The sequence below is a fragment of the Patella vulgata genome, chromosome 5, assembly GCF_932274485.2.
Source record: "Patella vulgata chromosome 5, xgPatVulg1.2, whole genome shotgun sequence".
Classification (NCBI taxonomy): Eukaryota; Metazoa; Mollusca; class Gastropoda; family Patellidae; genus Patella; species Patella vulgata.
In genome coordinates, this window is record NC_065883.2 from 70414732 (window position 1) to 70432814 (window position 18083).

General features: G+C 36.0%; 1 protein-coding gene across 2 annotated transcripts in view; it reads left to right on the forward strand.

The window, feature by feature from the left end:
- The window catches only part of LOC126820603 (TBC1 domain family member 5), an 86152-nt gene extending 76454 nt beyond the window's left edge, over positions 1 to 9698 (forward strand). For both annotated transcript variants that reach the window (XM_056100791.1, XM_056100790.1), the window contains exon 21: positions 667 to 9698. In XM_056100791.1, coding sequence (XP_055956766.1) covers positions 667 to 1101 — 435 coding nt within the window. In that variant the 3' untranslated portion in view covers positions 1102 to 9698. The remainder of the gene's footprint in view (positions 1 to 666) is intronic.
- The last annotated feature ends 8385 nt before the right edge of the window (positions 9699 to 18083 follow it).

An 18083-nucleotide genomic window follows, 5' to 3' on the forward strand; every position in this document is an offset into this window, starting at 1 on the left:
CGTGGTTTTGAATCCCCGGTTGTACGTGACAAGGAGTAGAGTCGCCTGTCCAACCTCGTGGGTTTTCTCCGGGTCCTCCGGTTTCCTCCCACTGCTAAAGACCCCTATGCGCAAGTGAATTATTGAAATAAAATCAAACCATATGTTAGTCCCGAAATGACCTAGTTTGTGTCGAGTGGACGTTAAACCCCATTTCTCTCTCTCTCTCTCTCATTTAACCTCATTACACATTGCATTTCATTTCGGGGGATCATGGTGGCTAAGACACTGTTCGCTAGCCTGGAGGTCGGGTGTTTGATCCCTGCATAGGCCGAGAAAGTTCACCCAAATTTTCTGGCGTGGTTCCCCCTATGTCATTGATGCAGGAAGGAGGGCCTTACAAGGACAGCTGTCTAGTCATTTGGGTGGGACAAAAAACCGAGGTCCCGTGTACACATTGGAGTGCACGTAAAAGATCCCTTGACAGTTGGAATGCGATATAAAAGGAGGTCCGCAGTCCCTCCTAGCACACTGTATGGCGTATGCCCGTCTTCATTAGCCCAGTTTCGAGCAGAACAGTAGGACGTTAAACCCCATTTCATTTCATTTCATTTTGCATTTCATTTCTTGATATTTGCTGGAATAATTTTTCTTGCTTAAAACTGGAACTTACATTTAATTTTGCAGGTGAGAGATGTCCTCAACGGAACTTTAAAATTCTCCCAGAATCTGCTGGATGAAGACGAAATAAACATTAATGACAACCATTATAAGGATGACGTCGTCATTATGACTCCAGACTCCGACATCGCTATGACAGCAGAGCACGACAATCGTCGAGAATTACTGAGAAAACGACAGAAAATGTTTTATCAGAGTAGCGAAGAAAATTCAGAAAATGCTGAATCACCTGAATCATTTAATGGAGTTTTACGACCGAGAACTGAATTTGAACTGGATGATTATGAGAAACATTCTAAATTAAGGGGAGGTAATGCTACTAGAAATAATATGTCTGAATCGACGATATCGGAATCACAAACTAGCTTATCGTCAGACAACATGGTGGAGAGTCCCAACCCTTTGTATCGCATAGAATCATGGGAAGAAGTTAATGGCTAGCCGAGTTTTTGATTTCAGTTAGTTTTGATTTGTTGCCAATATTTTCCTGTGAAATGTGATGTTAAACTGTGCAATAAACAGCAAGCTTGTGATAGTCATGTGATAGTCATGTGACACTCATTTGACACTGCGTATATCATAAATGTATTATATTAATTATATAACGACAAAAGAACAAAAATCATGACAGAAATACAGGGAAAAGACATGACATACACGAGGCAGAAACCAGTGGTTTTAAACTCTCTTCAACACATAGCTCCAACTGTTAAATGTAGAGATACACTGACACTCGTCAAACCTCAGCAGACTCCAGTAACCTACATCGAGTCTTGGCTTTATGACAAAGTTTGCCATTGGAACTACTTTCAACACATAGCTCCAACTGTTAAATGTAGAGATACACTGAAACTTGGCAAACCTCAGTAGACTCCAGTACCCTATATCTAGTCTCAGCTTTATGACAAAGTTTGCCATTGGAACTACTTTCAACACATAGCTCCAACTGTTAAATGTAGAGGTACGCTGAAACTCGGCAAACCTCAGCAGACTCCAGTACCCTACATCTAGCCTCGGCTGTCTGATGAAGTCTGCCATTGGAACTACTTTCAAGTTCCCTGGATTATGGCAGTGTCCATAAAGAATGTTTTATCATACATTGCTTTCTAAGCTGTTTGTCTTTCAAATTTATCCGATTTTCATTAAACAAGGACAACTTTGTAATGAAAATTCTCCACACTTTTTGAACTTCTTTCTAGAAGCAGCAAGTTTTCCTAATAAGTAAACCGGTAGCCTCATCGCAATTGTATAGATGTAGGAACATATCACTTACTGTCATACAGCCGAGGTTAGATGAAGTGAACCGGAATTTGCCGAGTGATACGCTTCAAAGTAATAAACCAGGGAGCTTATTAGCAAAAACTTAAGTTTAAATATTTTTATTGGTATAAGTTTTATCTCTTGGCCAATGAAATGGGTCCATTCTTAAAATATTTTAGTTTAAGTTTTTGTGAGTAAGGTCCCTGAATCGAAATAAAATGAAATGGGGTTTAAAGTCCTTCTGTTCTGCTCTGACTGGGCTAATGGAGACAGGGCCCCTGAATCCTACACATAACTGACATTTTTCTAACATAATCTCCCTTCAACATTCTGTCACCAAAAATATCTTTTCTTCAACATAATGTGCTTTGGGCTTTCATCGTCAGTGAATCCAAGCAACAGCTATATCAATGAACTTATCTGCAAAGTAAAGATAACCACACCCATTTGACAACAGCACACATTTTATAAGATTTGTGAAAATTTCTACCACGTCATTAAAAATAACAGTTTTTGCAGAAAGTTCAGACTAAATGTTTTAACATTACTGCTATCTTTTTCTTTCTAAAGAAAACTTACATTTTGATTAGAAAACACAAACTTCAAATATGATAATTCATTTAATTTTTTGAATTGTCAGAATAAAATGTGACAACAATGACATGGTCTAATTAAATTCGTTGATGTGGGGGATGTGTTAATCATGATGTAATTCACACTGCAGATTTGCAAAGTGTAGCCTTTACACTTCACTGTAATGCTGATGTTTGAAGCAGTGTTGCTCCCTATGCTAGTAATGTAAATAGGCTTGGAGTTTTTTTCATCTTGACATTAATGAAAGCAACCTATATACTTGGGCTTCACTATAATCAAGTAGTGTTGCTCCATGGGTTCCATGTCGGCCGTATATGATCCCTATTCTTAGGCAGTAAACAGACATGAAGTTTGTTCTTCAACATTGGTCAACATTTTTGAAAACGATGTTGTAAAATACTTTTATTCTGTATTACTTCAACGGTAAGCTGATACCATTGACTACTGAAGCTAGGCCTTTTAGTAATGACAATTTTTGTCATTAAATCATATAAGTGATCAGTATTCTAAACTAATGTTAAGTATGTAAAGATAGTGGTTAGAAAATATACAGTTGTCATTAATTAGCAGGTGTGTAACTAGCCGTAAAAGATATCACTACTTGTGTAAAAGTGTGACTATTTATAAAACCCATCACTATTGAATACACAAACCTGGACAATAGTGATCTATATCATTCAATAGTCATAGTTTTAACATCTCAGTGACAAACCACCTACTTAATGACAACTCCATGATTACTAACAATTTAATTAACTAATACTCATTACGTATATAAACTGACAACTTTGATCTATTAGTGTCGTATATTTTCATTTATAACAGTAATTTGTTGCTTAGTCAACGATATCAACTTTACAGTGATATTTATGTCAGGAATACTAACTACAGATATGAATTTCCATCTTTCTTACAAAAATATCAATCTGCATGTGCTGTCATACTATGTCCATATCAAATCTGGACGTTATTTCTTCGGGAACATCATTAAAATTTTGCTTCTTCATTTAAAAAACGAAAAGTTCTTATTGACTTTTTTGTTTAAAATTGTTTAAGTTTTCAAATTTTAAACAAAATATATCGTCCATGAGACTTGAATACCAGTAGTTATTTAGTGATTAGGACCTCATGGAATTAAATATTAAATTAGTCTAATTATTGTTTTATTAACTAAGAATTGATTTTGTTTAGTTATTGTTTTGTTAAGATTATGTTAATCAACTTGTTAATTTGTTGTTTATTTACAGAATTATTTTATTTTAAATATAAAATGTGATAAAAATAAGGCTAGAAAGTAAAATATTGTTTCCATTGTCAATTCATGCCCCCGTCAGACCGGAATGGTGTTTTTAATGCGCTGCTGCGACAGTAGTATCGACCAGAATATGCACAAGGTCGCCGGCAAACATGAACGCAACGCGAGAAAATGTCCATAAAAATTACAAACACAGCTTTCCAGGTCAGATCACAGAAGCTTGGCGGTTGTTTTGAACATGCCCAAAACGAATGCCGTTACTCGGCAACCATTTGCGACCATGGACACCACAGCACGACATCTGACATTTCCACCTCACTTATGGCGATCTTGATGCGCTCTGAGACCATTTTCCGTCGCCATAGCAGCGAAGTAAGGATGCCACCCCGGTCTGACGGGGGTATTACTCGGACTAGGAAAAGTAAAGATTAATGACATGAAATTAATGTGTCTCAGCTATTGGGTTCATGAGTAATGCTCTGGCACAACAACTCAAGTATCACGTAGTTGTGGTGTTTTAGCAGGTGTTTCTGTATTTGATGTTTGGTTTGAAACCATGAGAATCATCAAACAATTAGTGTTTCCGTATTTAATGTTTCGTTTTAAACCATTGTTGACAAATTGTAAAATTTGTTGAGAATCATCAAACAATAAGTGGTTCGTACTGTCGTGTGGTTTAAAATGGTCTGTCAAGATTAGATAACAACTTTGATATTTTTATCGCAAATTGCGACTTTGGCGACCAACAGTGTGAACCCTGATAACATCAATCTGACTAAATACAGATCTATATTTCGTTTCGTTTTTTTTTATACTCTCGTTGGCCTACACTACATGAAGATCTGACCGGTTGTAACTATAGGTCGCGTCAGAGGTCATATGAGCGGCTTTTGACCCTATGACGTCAGACATTTGATTAACCAATCAGCATTGATGTTACTAGTGGATTACCCACAGTTCCGTTCAAAACACGCCTAAAGCTCGCCGTAACAGACCGTTTCATTGGCTAATAGCTCACATCATTCAGAAGACAATAATGATAACAACTCTTCCAGATCCTAGTATAGTAAAGACAAGTAAAGCGAAATTTTAAACTATAAAAAAACAAAACGAAATAGGATCTGTGTTTTAATCAGATTGTGATAACATGTATTTGGTTTACAACTGTTTACTTTCTCAAGTGGTATTTGAGTAATTTATAGATTAATTAATTGGTGCTCTTGGTGACCATATTGTCTTTTGCCCCGTTTACACTTGGCCGCGATAAGCGTGCCGTTCTGGGCACGGTACCAGGCCGCGATAAATTTCAAGAAATTGACCCGTTTACATTACTCTAAAATAACTGGTCTCAGAACCGTTCCAAGCACGCTAAATGTGGAACTCTTCACAGAAAAGTTAATTTCAGTCCCTATACAAATTACCCAGATGAAAACAATTATGATTGTTGATTTAGTTTGAGCAGCCATTTTGACAGAACTGATGACAGAGCTGTCAAAGTTTGTGGGGGGGGGGGGAAGGTCAAGGTTCATTTGTCGCATGCGTAGTAATCTGTGCTCAGACCGGTTAGCGTTTACACTACGAAAATTTAAAGCGAGCCGGTCCTGGTACCGTTCCGAGACCACCTCACTTCAGTGGGCCAGATTGGCACTGTACCAGGTGCGGCACGCTTACGTTTGACCCGTGTACACTTCAAAAAAGCGAAGCGTGCCGTACCTGGTACCCTGCCTGGTACGCTTTAAATTTGTAATGTAGACAGGGTTTATAAGTGACAGTTAACTCTGTTCGATGCAGACCAGGCCCCAAGTTCACAAAGCATTCTGAGACTTAAGTTAAGCATTTATTCAACTTTCAATCACTGTTTATGAGAAATATATTTGATTCAGAAACACAAAACCATATTGTCTATAAGTGATAGTTAACTCTGTTCGATGCAGACCAGACCCCAAGTTCACAAAGCATTCTCAGACTTAAGTTGAGAATTTACTCTACTTTCAATCACTGTTTATGAGAAATATCTTTGATCTAGAAACACAAAACTTTTCACATAGTTTCTTATTGATGTATTTGATACATTAAAACAACAAAAGTTTTATAAAGAGCTATATTTTAGTTAAAATAAGGCAAACAATTTTGAGTAAATTCTTAACTTAAAGTCTTAGAATGCTTTGTGAATTCGGGGCCTGAGTACAAGACGGACATTATGTCCACACGGTGGATCTGTGAAACTAATTGTAAAATATTTGTTTGATATGTATTTTACCTGTTAATATGCTCCACAGGCCTTCAATGTCCATTATTTATATATGTATGATAATAAGAAATCCATAGGCTTAATTATAATATTTATTGCTTCAAGACAATGGCATGCAGAGGTTTTGTGATGCCTGGGGACAACACATGAAAACTCAAGTATAGGTCCTAGTAATCAGAAATGTGTAAACAAAATTAAGTTGGGAAATATGTACACCAATGTTAACAGCGATAATTTCAAATTGAAAAAAACTTAATTTTAATTTTGCCGTTTGAATTGATGGAAGGGGGGGGGGGGAGGATGGCCGAAGGTTAACGTGTGTGCGTTGCATCATAAGGTCTACCATTGAGTCTAATGATTTTCTGATAATTACTTAATGAGTTGTTACTCTTAATCAGATTTTAATGTATTATAAATGTTTCATTACCGAAAAAAGTAAAAATATGCGACAACTCTTGTTGACTGCCCGGATGATATAGCTGCTGTGGGCGTATGTTTCGTTGCCCGGCAACCTATCTTTGAAACTTCCCACAAACATTGAATAAATAAAACCCTTCTTTGATTGGCATTTAGTAATTGAACATATTAACACAAGGGACAAGGTATTATTTGCTTGATAAAGACAAGAGTATCTTCGTGGAGTCGCTTAGTATTAAACTCGGTAATTGTGTATCCATAAAATTATACCTTGTGTTGAATAAAACCTTTTTGAAACTTGTTTAATCCAAAAAAATAATTAGGACAGTTCTTTTTTAAAAACAAAACTAGTTTCCTTCGCATAAATTTGCCAAAAGAGAAATAAGTTTTCTTGATAATGGACCCAGCCAAATAACAAAGTGTATATTATATAAACCTCATTTAAACTTGATGTAAATATAATCTGCCTTTCTTTTTAAGATTTTTAAATATTGAATGTGTTGTTTTGATCTACATTTTATACTCTGACTTGAAACATTCCGTATGGTTCTTTGTTTGTTGTGTTGTCTTTAGTCAGAAATGTTGAGTGTTTGTTTGTTGTGTTTGTTTTTAGTCAGAAGTATTCTGTGTGGTTCTTTGTTTGTTTGTATTTAGTCAGAATGAAACCATAAACTAATATTTCATATAGTATAGTCATTTTGATTGTTTGTAACATATTCATTTGTAGGCCTATGTACAAAGTTACAAAACAAGATTCATTCCGACTGTATTAAACATACATTATGCTAAATACAGAGCTAAATCTGCCTATTGTAGGTCAACGCTACCCTGCGATATTTGTTGGATTGTGATCCGATTTGCTGCATAACTTTCTTTCTCGATTTAACGATTAAATGGATAATCGAGACTATGATTTTTGTCGTACCCACTTTAGTAATGATGACCGAGGCTATGCGGAACTTTTGATCGCTTATTTCTCGGTTCATAGTGGATCAATTTGACTGAAATTTTCAGCAAATTGCCTTTACATTATCTAGTTTTTAACTATTGTAGTTAGAACTGCCAGCTCGTTATCTAATCTCCAATAATGTATCTTTAAACATGAACATTGTTAAGATCAACAAAATATTTTATATCTCAACAATACCTTATGTAAAATAATGACAAGGAGTAGGGTCGCCTGTCCAATTGAAATTCTACATAATACCATATATGTCAACTGAAATTCAACATAATACCTTATTTTTAAACTAAATTCAACATTATACCTTATATATGTCGACTACAATATCTTGTATGTTAACTAGATTAAAACATAATGCCTTGTATGCAAAATGAATTTTAACACAATACCCTATATTATGTAAAATAAAATTTAACATAATAATGTCTACTAAAATTCAATTATCAACTCTCGATGGCATCACTAGCGTGCGATATTTTCTGGATTATGATCCCATTTGCTTCTTGACTTCTATTCATAATTTAATCATGAAATGGATGATCAAGACTATGTTTTTTATTGTAGTAATGATGATCGAGGCTAGGCCAAAATTTCAATCGCTTCATTCTCGGTTCATAGTGTATCAATTTGACAGAAATTTTCAGCAAATTGCCTTTACATTATCTAGTTTTTAACTGTTATAGTGAGAACTGTCAGCTCTTTATCTTATCTCCCATGACGTTAACTACCCCCTATTGCGTAATTAATTTGACGAAAAACGTCATTTTTGGGCCTATTTTTTCCTGAATACAAATTTTAATGGTCTTAAACCATATTAAAACTAACAGTAAATAAAATTGTCTCCCTTCAATTAGATTTCCTCGACCAGGCGTAATATAACGTCTTTCGCATACGTCTTTCGCATGCTGAGATCGTGTTCGAAGAATAGGTTGGGGAAAATACCTCCAGGGCGTTATATTACGTCCTACACACGGTGAGTGGCAGTTGTCCTACGCAGTTGTCCTAACGTCCTACGCAGTTAAGGGGCTAATGTATCTTTAACATATGTCCAGTAGAATATTACAAGTAATTTCTATAAGTGTAAAATAAATTCAACAAAATACCTTATGTAAAATAAAGTTTTACATAATGCTTTACAAGTCTACCATATTAACATAATACTTTACGTTGACTAAAATACCTTATGTAAAATAAAGTTTTACATAATACCTTACAAGTCAACCATATTAGCAGTTAAGGGGCTAATGTATCTTTAACATATGTCCAGTAGAATATTACAAGTGATTTCTATATGTGTAAAATAAATTCAACAAAATACCTTATGTAAAATAAAGTTTTACATAATACCTTACAAGTCAACCATATTAACATAATACTTTACGTTGACTAAAATACCTTATGTAAAATAAAGTTTTAAAATAATACCTTACAAGTCTACCATATTAACATAATACCTTACGTTCACTAAAATACCTTATGTAAAATAATGTTTTAACATAATACCTTACCAGTCAACCATATTAACATAATACCTTATGTTGACTAAAATATCTTATGAAATGGAATTTTATAAAATACCTTAAGTCGTCTTAAATTCAACACATTGCACCCCAGTGAGATGTCCGTGTATATTTCCATATATTTTTGACATACAACTAATAAAATTGTCTGTAATCGTATGCATATAAATTCTGCTAATTAATGAAATTCAACGTGTAAATTATGCTAATTAATAGAATACAACATAAAAGTGGTGGAATTCTCAACATATAATTTATGTTAATTAGTGAAATTTAAAATACAGATTATACTAATTAGTTGAATTCAATATATAAATTATTCTAATTAGTGAAATTTAAAATATAGATTATGCTAATCAGGGGAATTCTCAACATATAAATTATGCTAATTAGTGAAATTTAAAATATAGATTATGCTAATCAGGGAAATTCTCAACGTATAAATTATGCTAATTAGTTAAATTTATTATATAGATTTTGGTAATTAGTGAAATTTAAGATATAAATTATGCTAATCAGTGGAATTCTCATCAGATAAATTATGCTAATTTGTGTAATTGAATCCTCAACAGATGAATTCTTGACCTTGTGGTGTTCTAATTAACTTTTATTGGTGTAAATGATCAACTTAGCTTTTATCTGTAATATATTTATTGTGATATCAAGTTTAAAATGTCTTTTTCATGCTGTTTTCTGTATTAAATTGTGCTGCTTTGTAAATAAGAAATCATTAATTGTCTTTCATAATATTAAATTGATTAAAGTTCTTCTAAGTACTGTGTCTGTGCCAGCTGGTTTTCAAATCAAAAATTATTGTAACCATTTGTGGATCTTGTATCTTCGTGTCAACTAGCTATTTAAGGACTGTTTAGTTCTAAGAGATTAGGATTAGGATGGCCTAGTGTCAGCCACCTCTTGGATTTTGAAGGGTCACGGTGGCTAAGTGGGTAAGATGCTGGCTCGCTAGCCTGGAGGTCGAATGTTCGATCGCTGCAATGACTGAGAAAGTTCATTCAGATTTTCTTGCGTGGTTCCCCCTTGTCAGCGATGTAGGATGGAGGACCTGATAAAGAAAGCTTTCTAGTCGTTCGGATCTTTCAGATGGGACGAAAAAAAACCAAGGTCCCTTGTACACATTGGCATGCACGTAAAAGATCCCTTGACAGTTGGAATTCGATATAAGAGTAGACTGTAGTGCCGCTGTCAGGGCAAAATTTCCCTCATAGTACACTGTATGGCGTATGCCCGTCTTCATTAGCCCAGTTCGGAGCAGAACAGTAGGTTGTTAAACCCAATTTCATTTCATTTCTTGGCTTTTGGTCAAGGTTTAGATCACTAGTGAGAGGACATGTGGCTTGGAGATAGGGGCACCTTCTCAACCTGGGGCTCCAAAACGTAGGTTTTTTTTAAAATTGCCATGTTTTTGGAACAAGGCATTTTGTTCAGAGCGAGGCTGGGTATTAGCGTTATTTGCTATCAACAAATAGAGCCACACAAGTAATGTTCCAACTATCTCGTCACAAATTGCAGATCTACAAATTAGATTATTTATTGGGACCTTATATGGTTCCTTATTATGGATTACTATAGCCTACTGGAGTTCTATTTTGTATAACAAACGCTACCCAGTTGGGTAAGGTCAACACTGAGTTGGGTGGCATGCTGTATCATAAGGTCTGTCATTGAGTAAACTGGCAGGGTTTCGATTCCCTGTTCAATCCCATGTGTTTTCTCTGGGTCCTCCGGTTTCCTCTCACTGCTAAAGACCCCTACGCGCAAGCGAATTATTGAAATAAAATTGAACCATATGTTAGTCCTGAAATGACCTAGTCTGTGTCGAGTTGACGTTAAACCCCATTTCTCTCTCTATAGTGTATAACAAACGCTTCCCAGCGGGGTGGTCATCAGTAAGTTTTGTATGGCGTCTGCGTGCTGAATCATAAGGTCTGTCATTGAGTCAACTTGCGTGGTTTTGATTCCCTGTCCAACCCTGTGGGTTTTCTCGGGGTCCTCCAGTTTCCTCTCACTGCTAAAGACCCCTATGGGCAAGAAAATTATTGAAATAAAATTGAACCACGTGTTAGTCCCTGCTTGTACGTGACAAGGAGTAGGATCCCCTGTCCAACCCATTGGGATTTCTCCAGGTCCTTTGGATTCATCCCACTGCTAAAGACCCCAATGTGCAAGCGAATTATTGAATAAAATTAAACCATATGTTAGTGCCGAAATAACCTAGCTTGTGTCGAGTGGATGTTAATCCCATCTCTCTCCTACTGGTTAGAGAGGAAGCATCTTACCCACTAAGCTCCCACTATTTATTTTTAACACCATATATTCCCCTTTTTCCATAATTCACACGCACTCTTCCCATACTCAACTTACGCTGTCTGCCTATAATCATATATATTATATATTTTAGATTTAGCCCCCATCGCAAAACAAAGTGCAAGAAAATTTCTAGTCGTAAAGGATGCATGTTCCTGAAGCAACAACCGAGAGTTTACAACTTTAATATGATGTACGGAAAAACGTCCGTGGCCTACCTTGTTTGTGACCGACGCCACCCCACCCCACCAACGCTGGGTACGGACCTGTTCACAAGGGTGGATACATGATTTTTCAAAAGAGGTGGGGTTCAGCCAAACCAAAGTCTTGTCGAGCGTATCAAGGGCAGCATATTCAGGTGACACTTTCAAGCGATTATGTAGAAAAAAAACACATGGCAAAGTCGATTAGACATGCAATTCGTTGCATTAAAAGAGTTTATAACATTCTTTGTTGCAGTTTCATATGTTCACACAATATTTCCAACAAAGAGATGTAAGAAATGAAAAACAGCCAAGTTCAAAGCGGAGCGAACTAAATAATAGTATATTAGGTCTTTGAAGCTTTGTAATTACACATATACTGTTCATGTTTTTACATAATAAACAATATTATATTTAATATATCTCATGAAATTTTATGTAATTGGCACTCAGTTGTATGTATAAAAATTGCAAAAACAGTATCTAAACGGCCAATAAAATTCTATCAAAACATGAAATGGAGACAATTTATGTTTATATAATGATATGCCAAGTGGGGCGATGCGAACAACTTTATTAAAAATGATAATTACATTTCATCTCCCAGATGACCGGCCTACGTCTAGAGTCTTAAAGCGCCAATCTCGACTATATTTTGGAGAATAAAACTGCTTATTTTGTGTTAAAGGCCATTAAAATCCTCTACCTTTGGGCCGAGCAACTAACTCAACATACGTGATACGTTTTCAAACAACTTAAACCCGTCAGTCTTCATCAGGAAACGGAGACCGGAGTCCCAAGCAGTATTATACGGTGTCTTTTTTTATAAGGAATATTTTTATTCAGATTTGTATCCAGACTTATTTTATAAGAATAACATGTAGGTGAAATTTACCTTACGTTATCAAGTACAGAATGGGGGTCATGCACTGTATAAATCTCCAGACAATAGATCATCGGGTCACCCAACGAAAAAAAAATTGAATCTACCACTTAAAATTTTGAGACAAGGTAAATATACCATTCGTCTATATTTTGACGCTTAAATTTCATACGTACACTTTTGTTTCTGAGACCCCGGGATGTTTCCTTTAAATCCTGTTTCCGCCCACTGCTAAAGACTCTTACGCGCCAGCAAATTATTGAAATACAATTTTAATTGTGTGTCAAGTGGATGTTAAATCCCTACGCCATACAGTGTGCTACGAGGGAAATTTTACACGCCAATGTGTACACAGGAAATTGTTTTTTTTTTGTGTCTCATCCAAACAACTGCACATCTGACAAGGGAGAACCCCGCCACACTATGCTTCGATCAGCATTTTTGTTCAAACGTGGCAAAGACGTGTTAAAATTTTGGTACAATTTTGCCACGTTGTAACGTGGTAAAAAAAAATGCCACGTTTGTCTGGCGTTCCAAAACTAAAAGTAGTTTTTTTTAAAATTGCCTTATATATGTTCTTTGAACGAGGTAATTTGTCCAGAATGAGGCTGGGTAAAATGCCTCGTTTAATAGAGGTAGTTTTTTTTTCCAAGATAATTATTAGCGGTATTTGCTATCAACAAATAGAGCCACACAAATAATGTTCAGACCATCACGTTACAAATTGCAGATCTGAGAGAGAGAGAGAGAGAGAGAGATGGGGTTTAACGTCCACTCGACACAAACTAGGTCATTTCGGGACTAACATATGGTTTTAATTTTATTTCAATAATTCGCTTGCGCGTAGGGGTCTTTAGCAGTGGGAGGAAACCGGAGGACCCGGAGAAAACCCACGAGGTTGGACAGGCGACCCTACTTCTTGTCACGTACAACCGGGGATTCGAAACCAAGCCAGTCGACTCAATGACAGACTTTATGATACAGCGCGCGCACGCTAACCATTCAGCCATCCAACCCCCCAAATTGCAGATCTACAAATTAGATTATTATTGGGACATGATATGGTTCATTATTATGTTTTACTATATTGGAGTTCTATCGTGTATACGTGGGTTTTCTCCTGGTCCTCCGGTTTCCTCTCACTGCTAAAAACCTCTACGCGCTAGCAAATTATTGAAATAAAATTGAACCATATGTTAGTCCCGAAATGACCTAGTTTGTCTCGTGTTGACGTTACCCCCCCCCCCCCCCCCCTCACTCTCTCTCTCTCTCTCTCTAAGCGAAACAAAACATAACAATGTCACGTGACAATATTACATATGACGGATAAAGGCGTTATTTGATTACATGTTGTTTGGTTTGATTAGTAAAACTCGACTGTAGGGCCTACCATTACAAAGTGAAATAGTACGATTCGGTCTGTACATAATTCCCAGCCGTCTAATTTGCGGGTAGAAATCGTGGAATAAGCTTTATTTATTGTTTCTGAGATTGTCTTTATAGTATGGGAGGCCGTTGCTTGAGGGTAGCGATTTTGTGATAATATTGCAACTTATTTTTTCATTTTCACCTTATTTATATTGTTATCCCCATTTTAACTGTGATTTGGCAATGTATTAATACTGGCAGGGGTCTTGACTCTATTTCAATTTTATTTCCATTTCTGCTACATAGGCTATTAGTTTGTAGCGCATTCCTGAAAGCCGGTGTGAGACGGTTCCTGGTATGCGATAACCGTTTAGCGCATGCGCAGTTGTAGGAGTCAACTCACATCGTTATGGACACGGTGTGCATTGACTTCCCGTGAAAGGATTTCCCCTAAGGTTTTCTTACGGTCAAACCGGTTTCTACACCATAATCTACCAATATTTACAGTATTACTATAGGAGAGGGTTTCGAGTTTCTATTGTTTGTTTATTTCGATAAAAAGTAGAAATACAATAAATTGACTAAGGACTGGTAACTGTAATATATTTAAATGTAAATTTAGAATTTATATTTCAATTGACATATTTATGTCGGTCTAAAAGCTTGTGTCTTTACTGTTATCTTATCTTATTCAATTCGTGTTGAATGAAAATCCGTCAGAGAGTGACGTCAGAACGATATTTTCCCGCAAGCGTCTCCCGTACAAAAACTGTAATTTCGCTTATATTTCGATAATTTTTGAGCCTGAATCATTGCAGATATTGAGATTGATATTAAACTATTACAATACAATTGCGAGTAATACATTTAAATAAAATAGTAATTCAGAATCGTATTTTGAAGTGGAATATATTTCAGCCGCTGACTGTCAGATTTCACGCTAAAGTCAAGTGACCTGAAACCCCTAATATGAGTAATAAAACAGATAGGCTACATTGTTTGGTTGTAAAAAATTTAATAAGAAGTACAAAATTAAAATAACAATGATACAGAGAAATCCCAATCATATAAAGGCTAATCTGCAAAATAGTTAATTATTAAAACATAGTTAAAACCTCAAAAAGTGTAACGTAATCACTAAAAGAAAAAAACACAACGGCAACAAATCACGAAAGACAGAAGTATTAGTTTCAAGCCAATCAACTTAGATCCGTTGATCGTGTAACTACTAATCACTAAAACAACAGCTAATCACGATAACAAGCACTTTTATTCGTGACAAAACTCTAACCAAGTACGTAATACTTTTTTTCTGAACTGATCAGTGATCAGGAACCATCTCACAACACCGGAAGTAGATCTAGTTTCGTTGTTAACGCCAACAACAGTTTCGGACATGCGCAAGTGCTCAGGAGCAAACATACACCGGGAGTCAATTCAAACTGTCACACCGGTACCGCGTCGTACCCTTTTGTTATATTATCCAATGATGAAAATTCCTCATCCGAGTTGATCACTGAGCTGATACTGATTTTCCCGGGACTGAAAAGCCTATCCACTCTGTCTCCTGGCATAAGGGCTAAGAAGCTTGCGCTAATAAGTGTGACAAGAAATTTACACGCGCCCATCATGCTCTTGCCACAATCACACCAAGCGCTTACTACGACCATTATGGCAATCATGGCCAAGCTCTGGCTACGAGCTTCGTTTCAGCCTGGCGGCAACGTGGTTGGGTGGAGACGTGGTTGTAAATGAAATACATGTACGTGCTAAGAAGCCTTCGTGGCATAGAGTATGTTATCAACTGACTTCCAAGCTGAATGTGGAACGAATATGTGAAATGCTGTTGCGTTTGAAGCATAAAGTATGTTACCACTTACACAACAACGTGACCGGCTACTTTGACATCACCCGCCACCAGTTCTTTCAATGGTGTTGGCAGAGATGTCATAAATGACGAGTCGCATCGTCGTTTAAGTGGCGATATAGTTTGTCTTTCCAACTCAACAACATTCTCTGAACGACTCCTTCCACACGCAGCTTGGGGTCAGTTGATAATATAATTTATGCCACGTAGGTTTTTTATAGCAAGTAATATTAACTCATTTGCAGTCCTTGTTTTTCTGTCTTTGTATACCGCTATATATTTTAAATCATACATTTCTGTTCTATTTTTTGATTATTTATTACCTTTTCAAAAGTTGTAAGTCTCACATTTTTAACCATCGTTAATTTTGCATCTATAACTGACAGACAACATAAACCGAAAGTCTCGATGGCGCCACCAAGTCTTAAAATCAGACTGGAGTCAAACTACTACAACGCGATTGACCAAGTAAAATATGCTATTTTCCTGGAAAATAGATATTAGCTCAGTGGTCAACTCGGGTGAGGATATTTCATTGTTAGTTAATATATCTAATGGGTAAAACACAACACTGGCTTGCAGGAACATGGTACAAGATTATACATAGCAGAATTGGATTCAGAAACCAATTCAATAATGTGTTTGGAAAACGTCCTACCACAAACGGCGGCCATCTTGGAAATTTTCTGAATGTGTGAACATACCACCATTAATTTCACGTTCAGTACAGATTGCTTTACAAGACAAAGGACATTACATAATAGGGCCAGCTATAAGTTTATATTATCGTAATGACTAATGAGTGCAATATGGACAACCATGGATGGCAATAGCCTACATAAAGATATTTTAATCAATTCTGCTTCCATGTGTCACGATGACACGATAACATCTGCCATGATGTATCAATTTTCACACAATATTTCAAACAAAGAGATGTAAGAAATTAAAAACAATCAAGTTCAAAGGGGGGGGGGGCTGAATGGTTAGCACGTGCGCGCTGTACCATAAAGTCTGTCATTGAGTCAACTGGCGTGGTTTCTAATCCCCGGCTGTGCGTGGCAAGGAGTAGGGTCGCCTGTCCAACCTCGTGGGTTTTCTCTGGGTCCTCCGGTTTCCTCCCACTGCTAAAGACCCCTACGCGCAAGCGAATTATTGAAATAAAATTAAACCATATGTTAGTCCCAAAATGACCTAGTTTGTGTTGAGTGGACGTTAAACCCCATTTCTCTCTCTCTCTCAAGTTCAAAGCGGAGCTAACTCAATGATTGTATTTTAGGCCTTTGAAGCTTTATAATTACAAATATACTGTTCATGTTTTTATATAATAAACGATATTATATTTAATATATCTCATGAAATTTTATGAAATTGTATCAAAATTATTCTAAGTCGAAAATCTTGTGGAATGTGGTACAACATATAGGGAGGTCTGAGAAGAATTTTTTGAAAAAATTGATATCTTTTCTATGTCCAGTTCCTTGTGGAACGCTTGTGGTGAAAAACACCAAAGACCCAAAACACTCCATGAATATTATTTTAAGTCGAAAATGTTTTGGAATTTATTTATTTTCAGAAACCCAATATCTTGTGGTACTCTTGTGTTGAAAATTTCCAAACAAATGCCCCCAAAGCTTGCCATAGATGAATCAGTGATTTTAATGTTTGATTTACAATCAAATTTTAAAACTTAATTTTAATCGTTGACGAAGAGAAATTCTAGTCTAAGATTAGCTAATCTGGCTTTTGAGAATCAATACTTAGCTAGTTACTGATTAGATCTAAACACAGATTATTTTAGACATTATTTTGCCCGGGGAGCGGCACTATGGCCTACACTTATATCTATTTCCGACTGCCAAGGGATCTTTTACGTGCACTGAAAAAAAACTTGTGTTGAATCAACACAAACTTGTGTGTCTCTATCTAACAACACAAACTTGTGTTGAAACAACACAAACTTGTGTTAAATGTTGAAACAACACAAGACTTGTGTTAAAATTTACCAAACAACACAAACTTGTGTTGAAACTTGTGTGAAAATCTACACAATACTTGTGTTGAAACTTGTGTTGAAATTTCTGAAACTTGTGTTGAAATTTCTGAAACTTGTGTTGAAATTTCTGAAACTTGTGTGGTTTCATAAAAACTTGTGTATAACCACCACCAAAACTTGTGTTTTATTTTCCCTTAATTTAGCAATCTTTCCCATGCAGCCCCCACCCCTTTTGCTCTGTTTAACCTGTAAAGTTTGATAAATGAGGTAACAATAATTTTATTTGTTAAATTATCATTTATTCATAAAATGATAGGAAAAAGTAAATTAACACCACCAAATCAAAACTAAATAGACATCATTTGAAATGTTAACAGAAAAACAGAGATATAATTCTAATACTAATAAAAATTTTGTTATACTTTGCTCCCCCCCCCCCCCACATCACAAAATACAAAGTAGCTATTTAATTTTTTCTTTACCCGAAAACAAGAACTGAGAAAAGAAAGATCCCTACCCC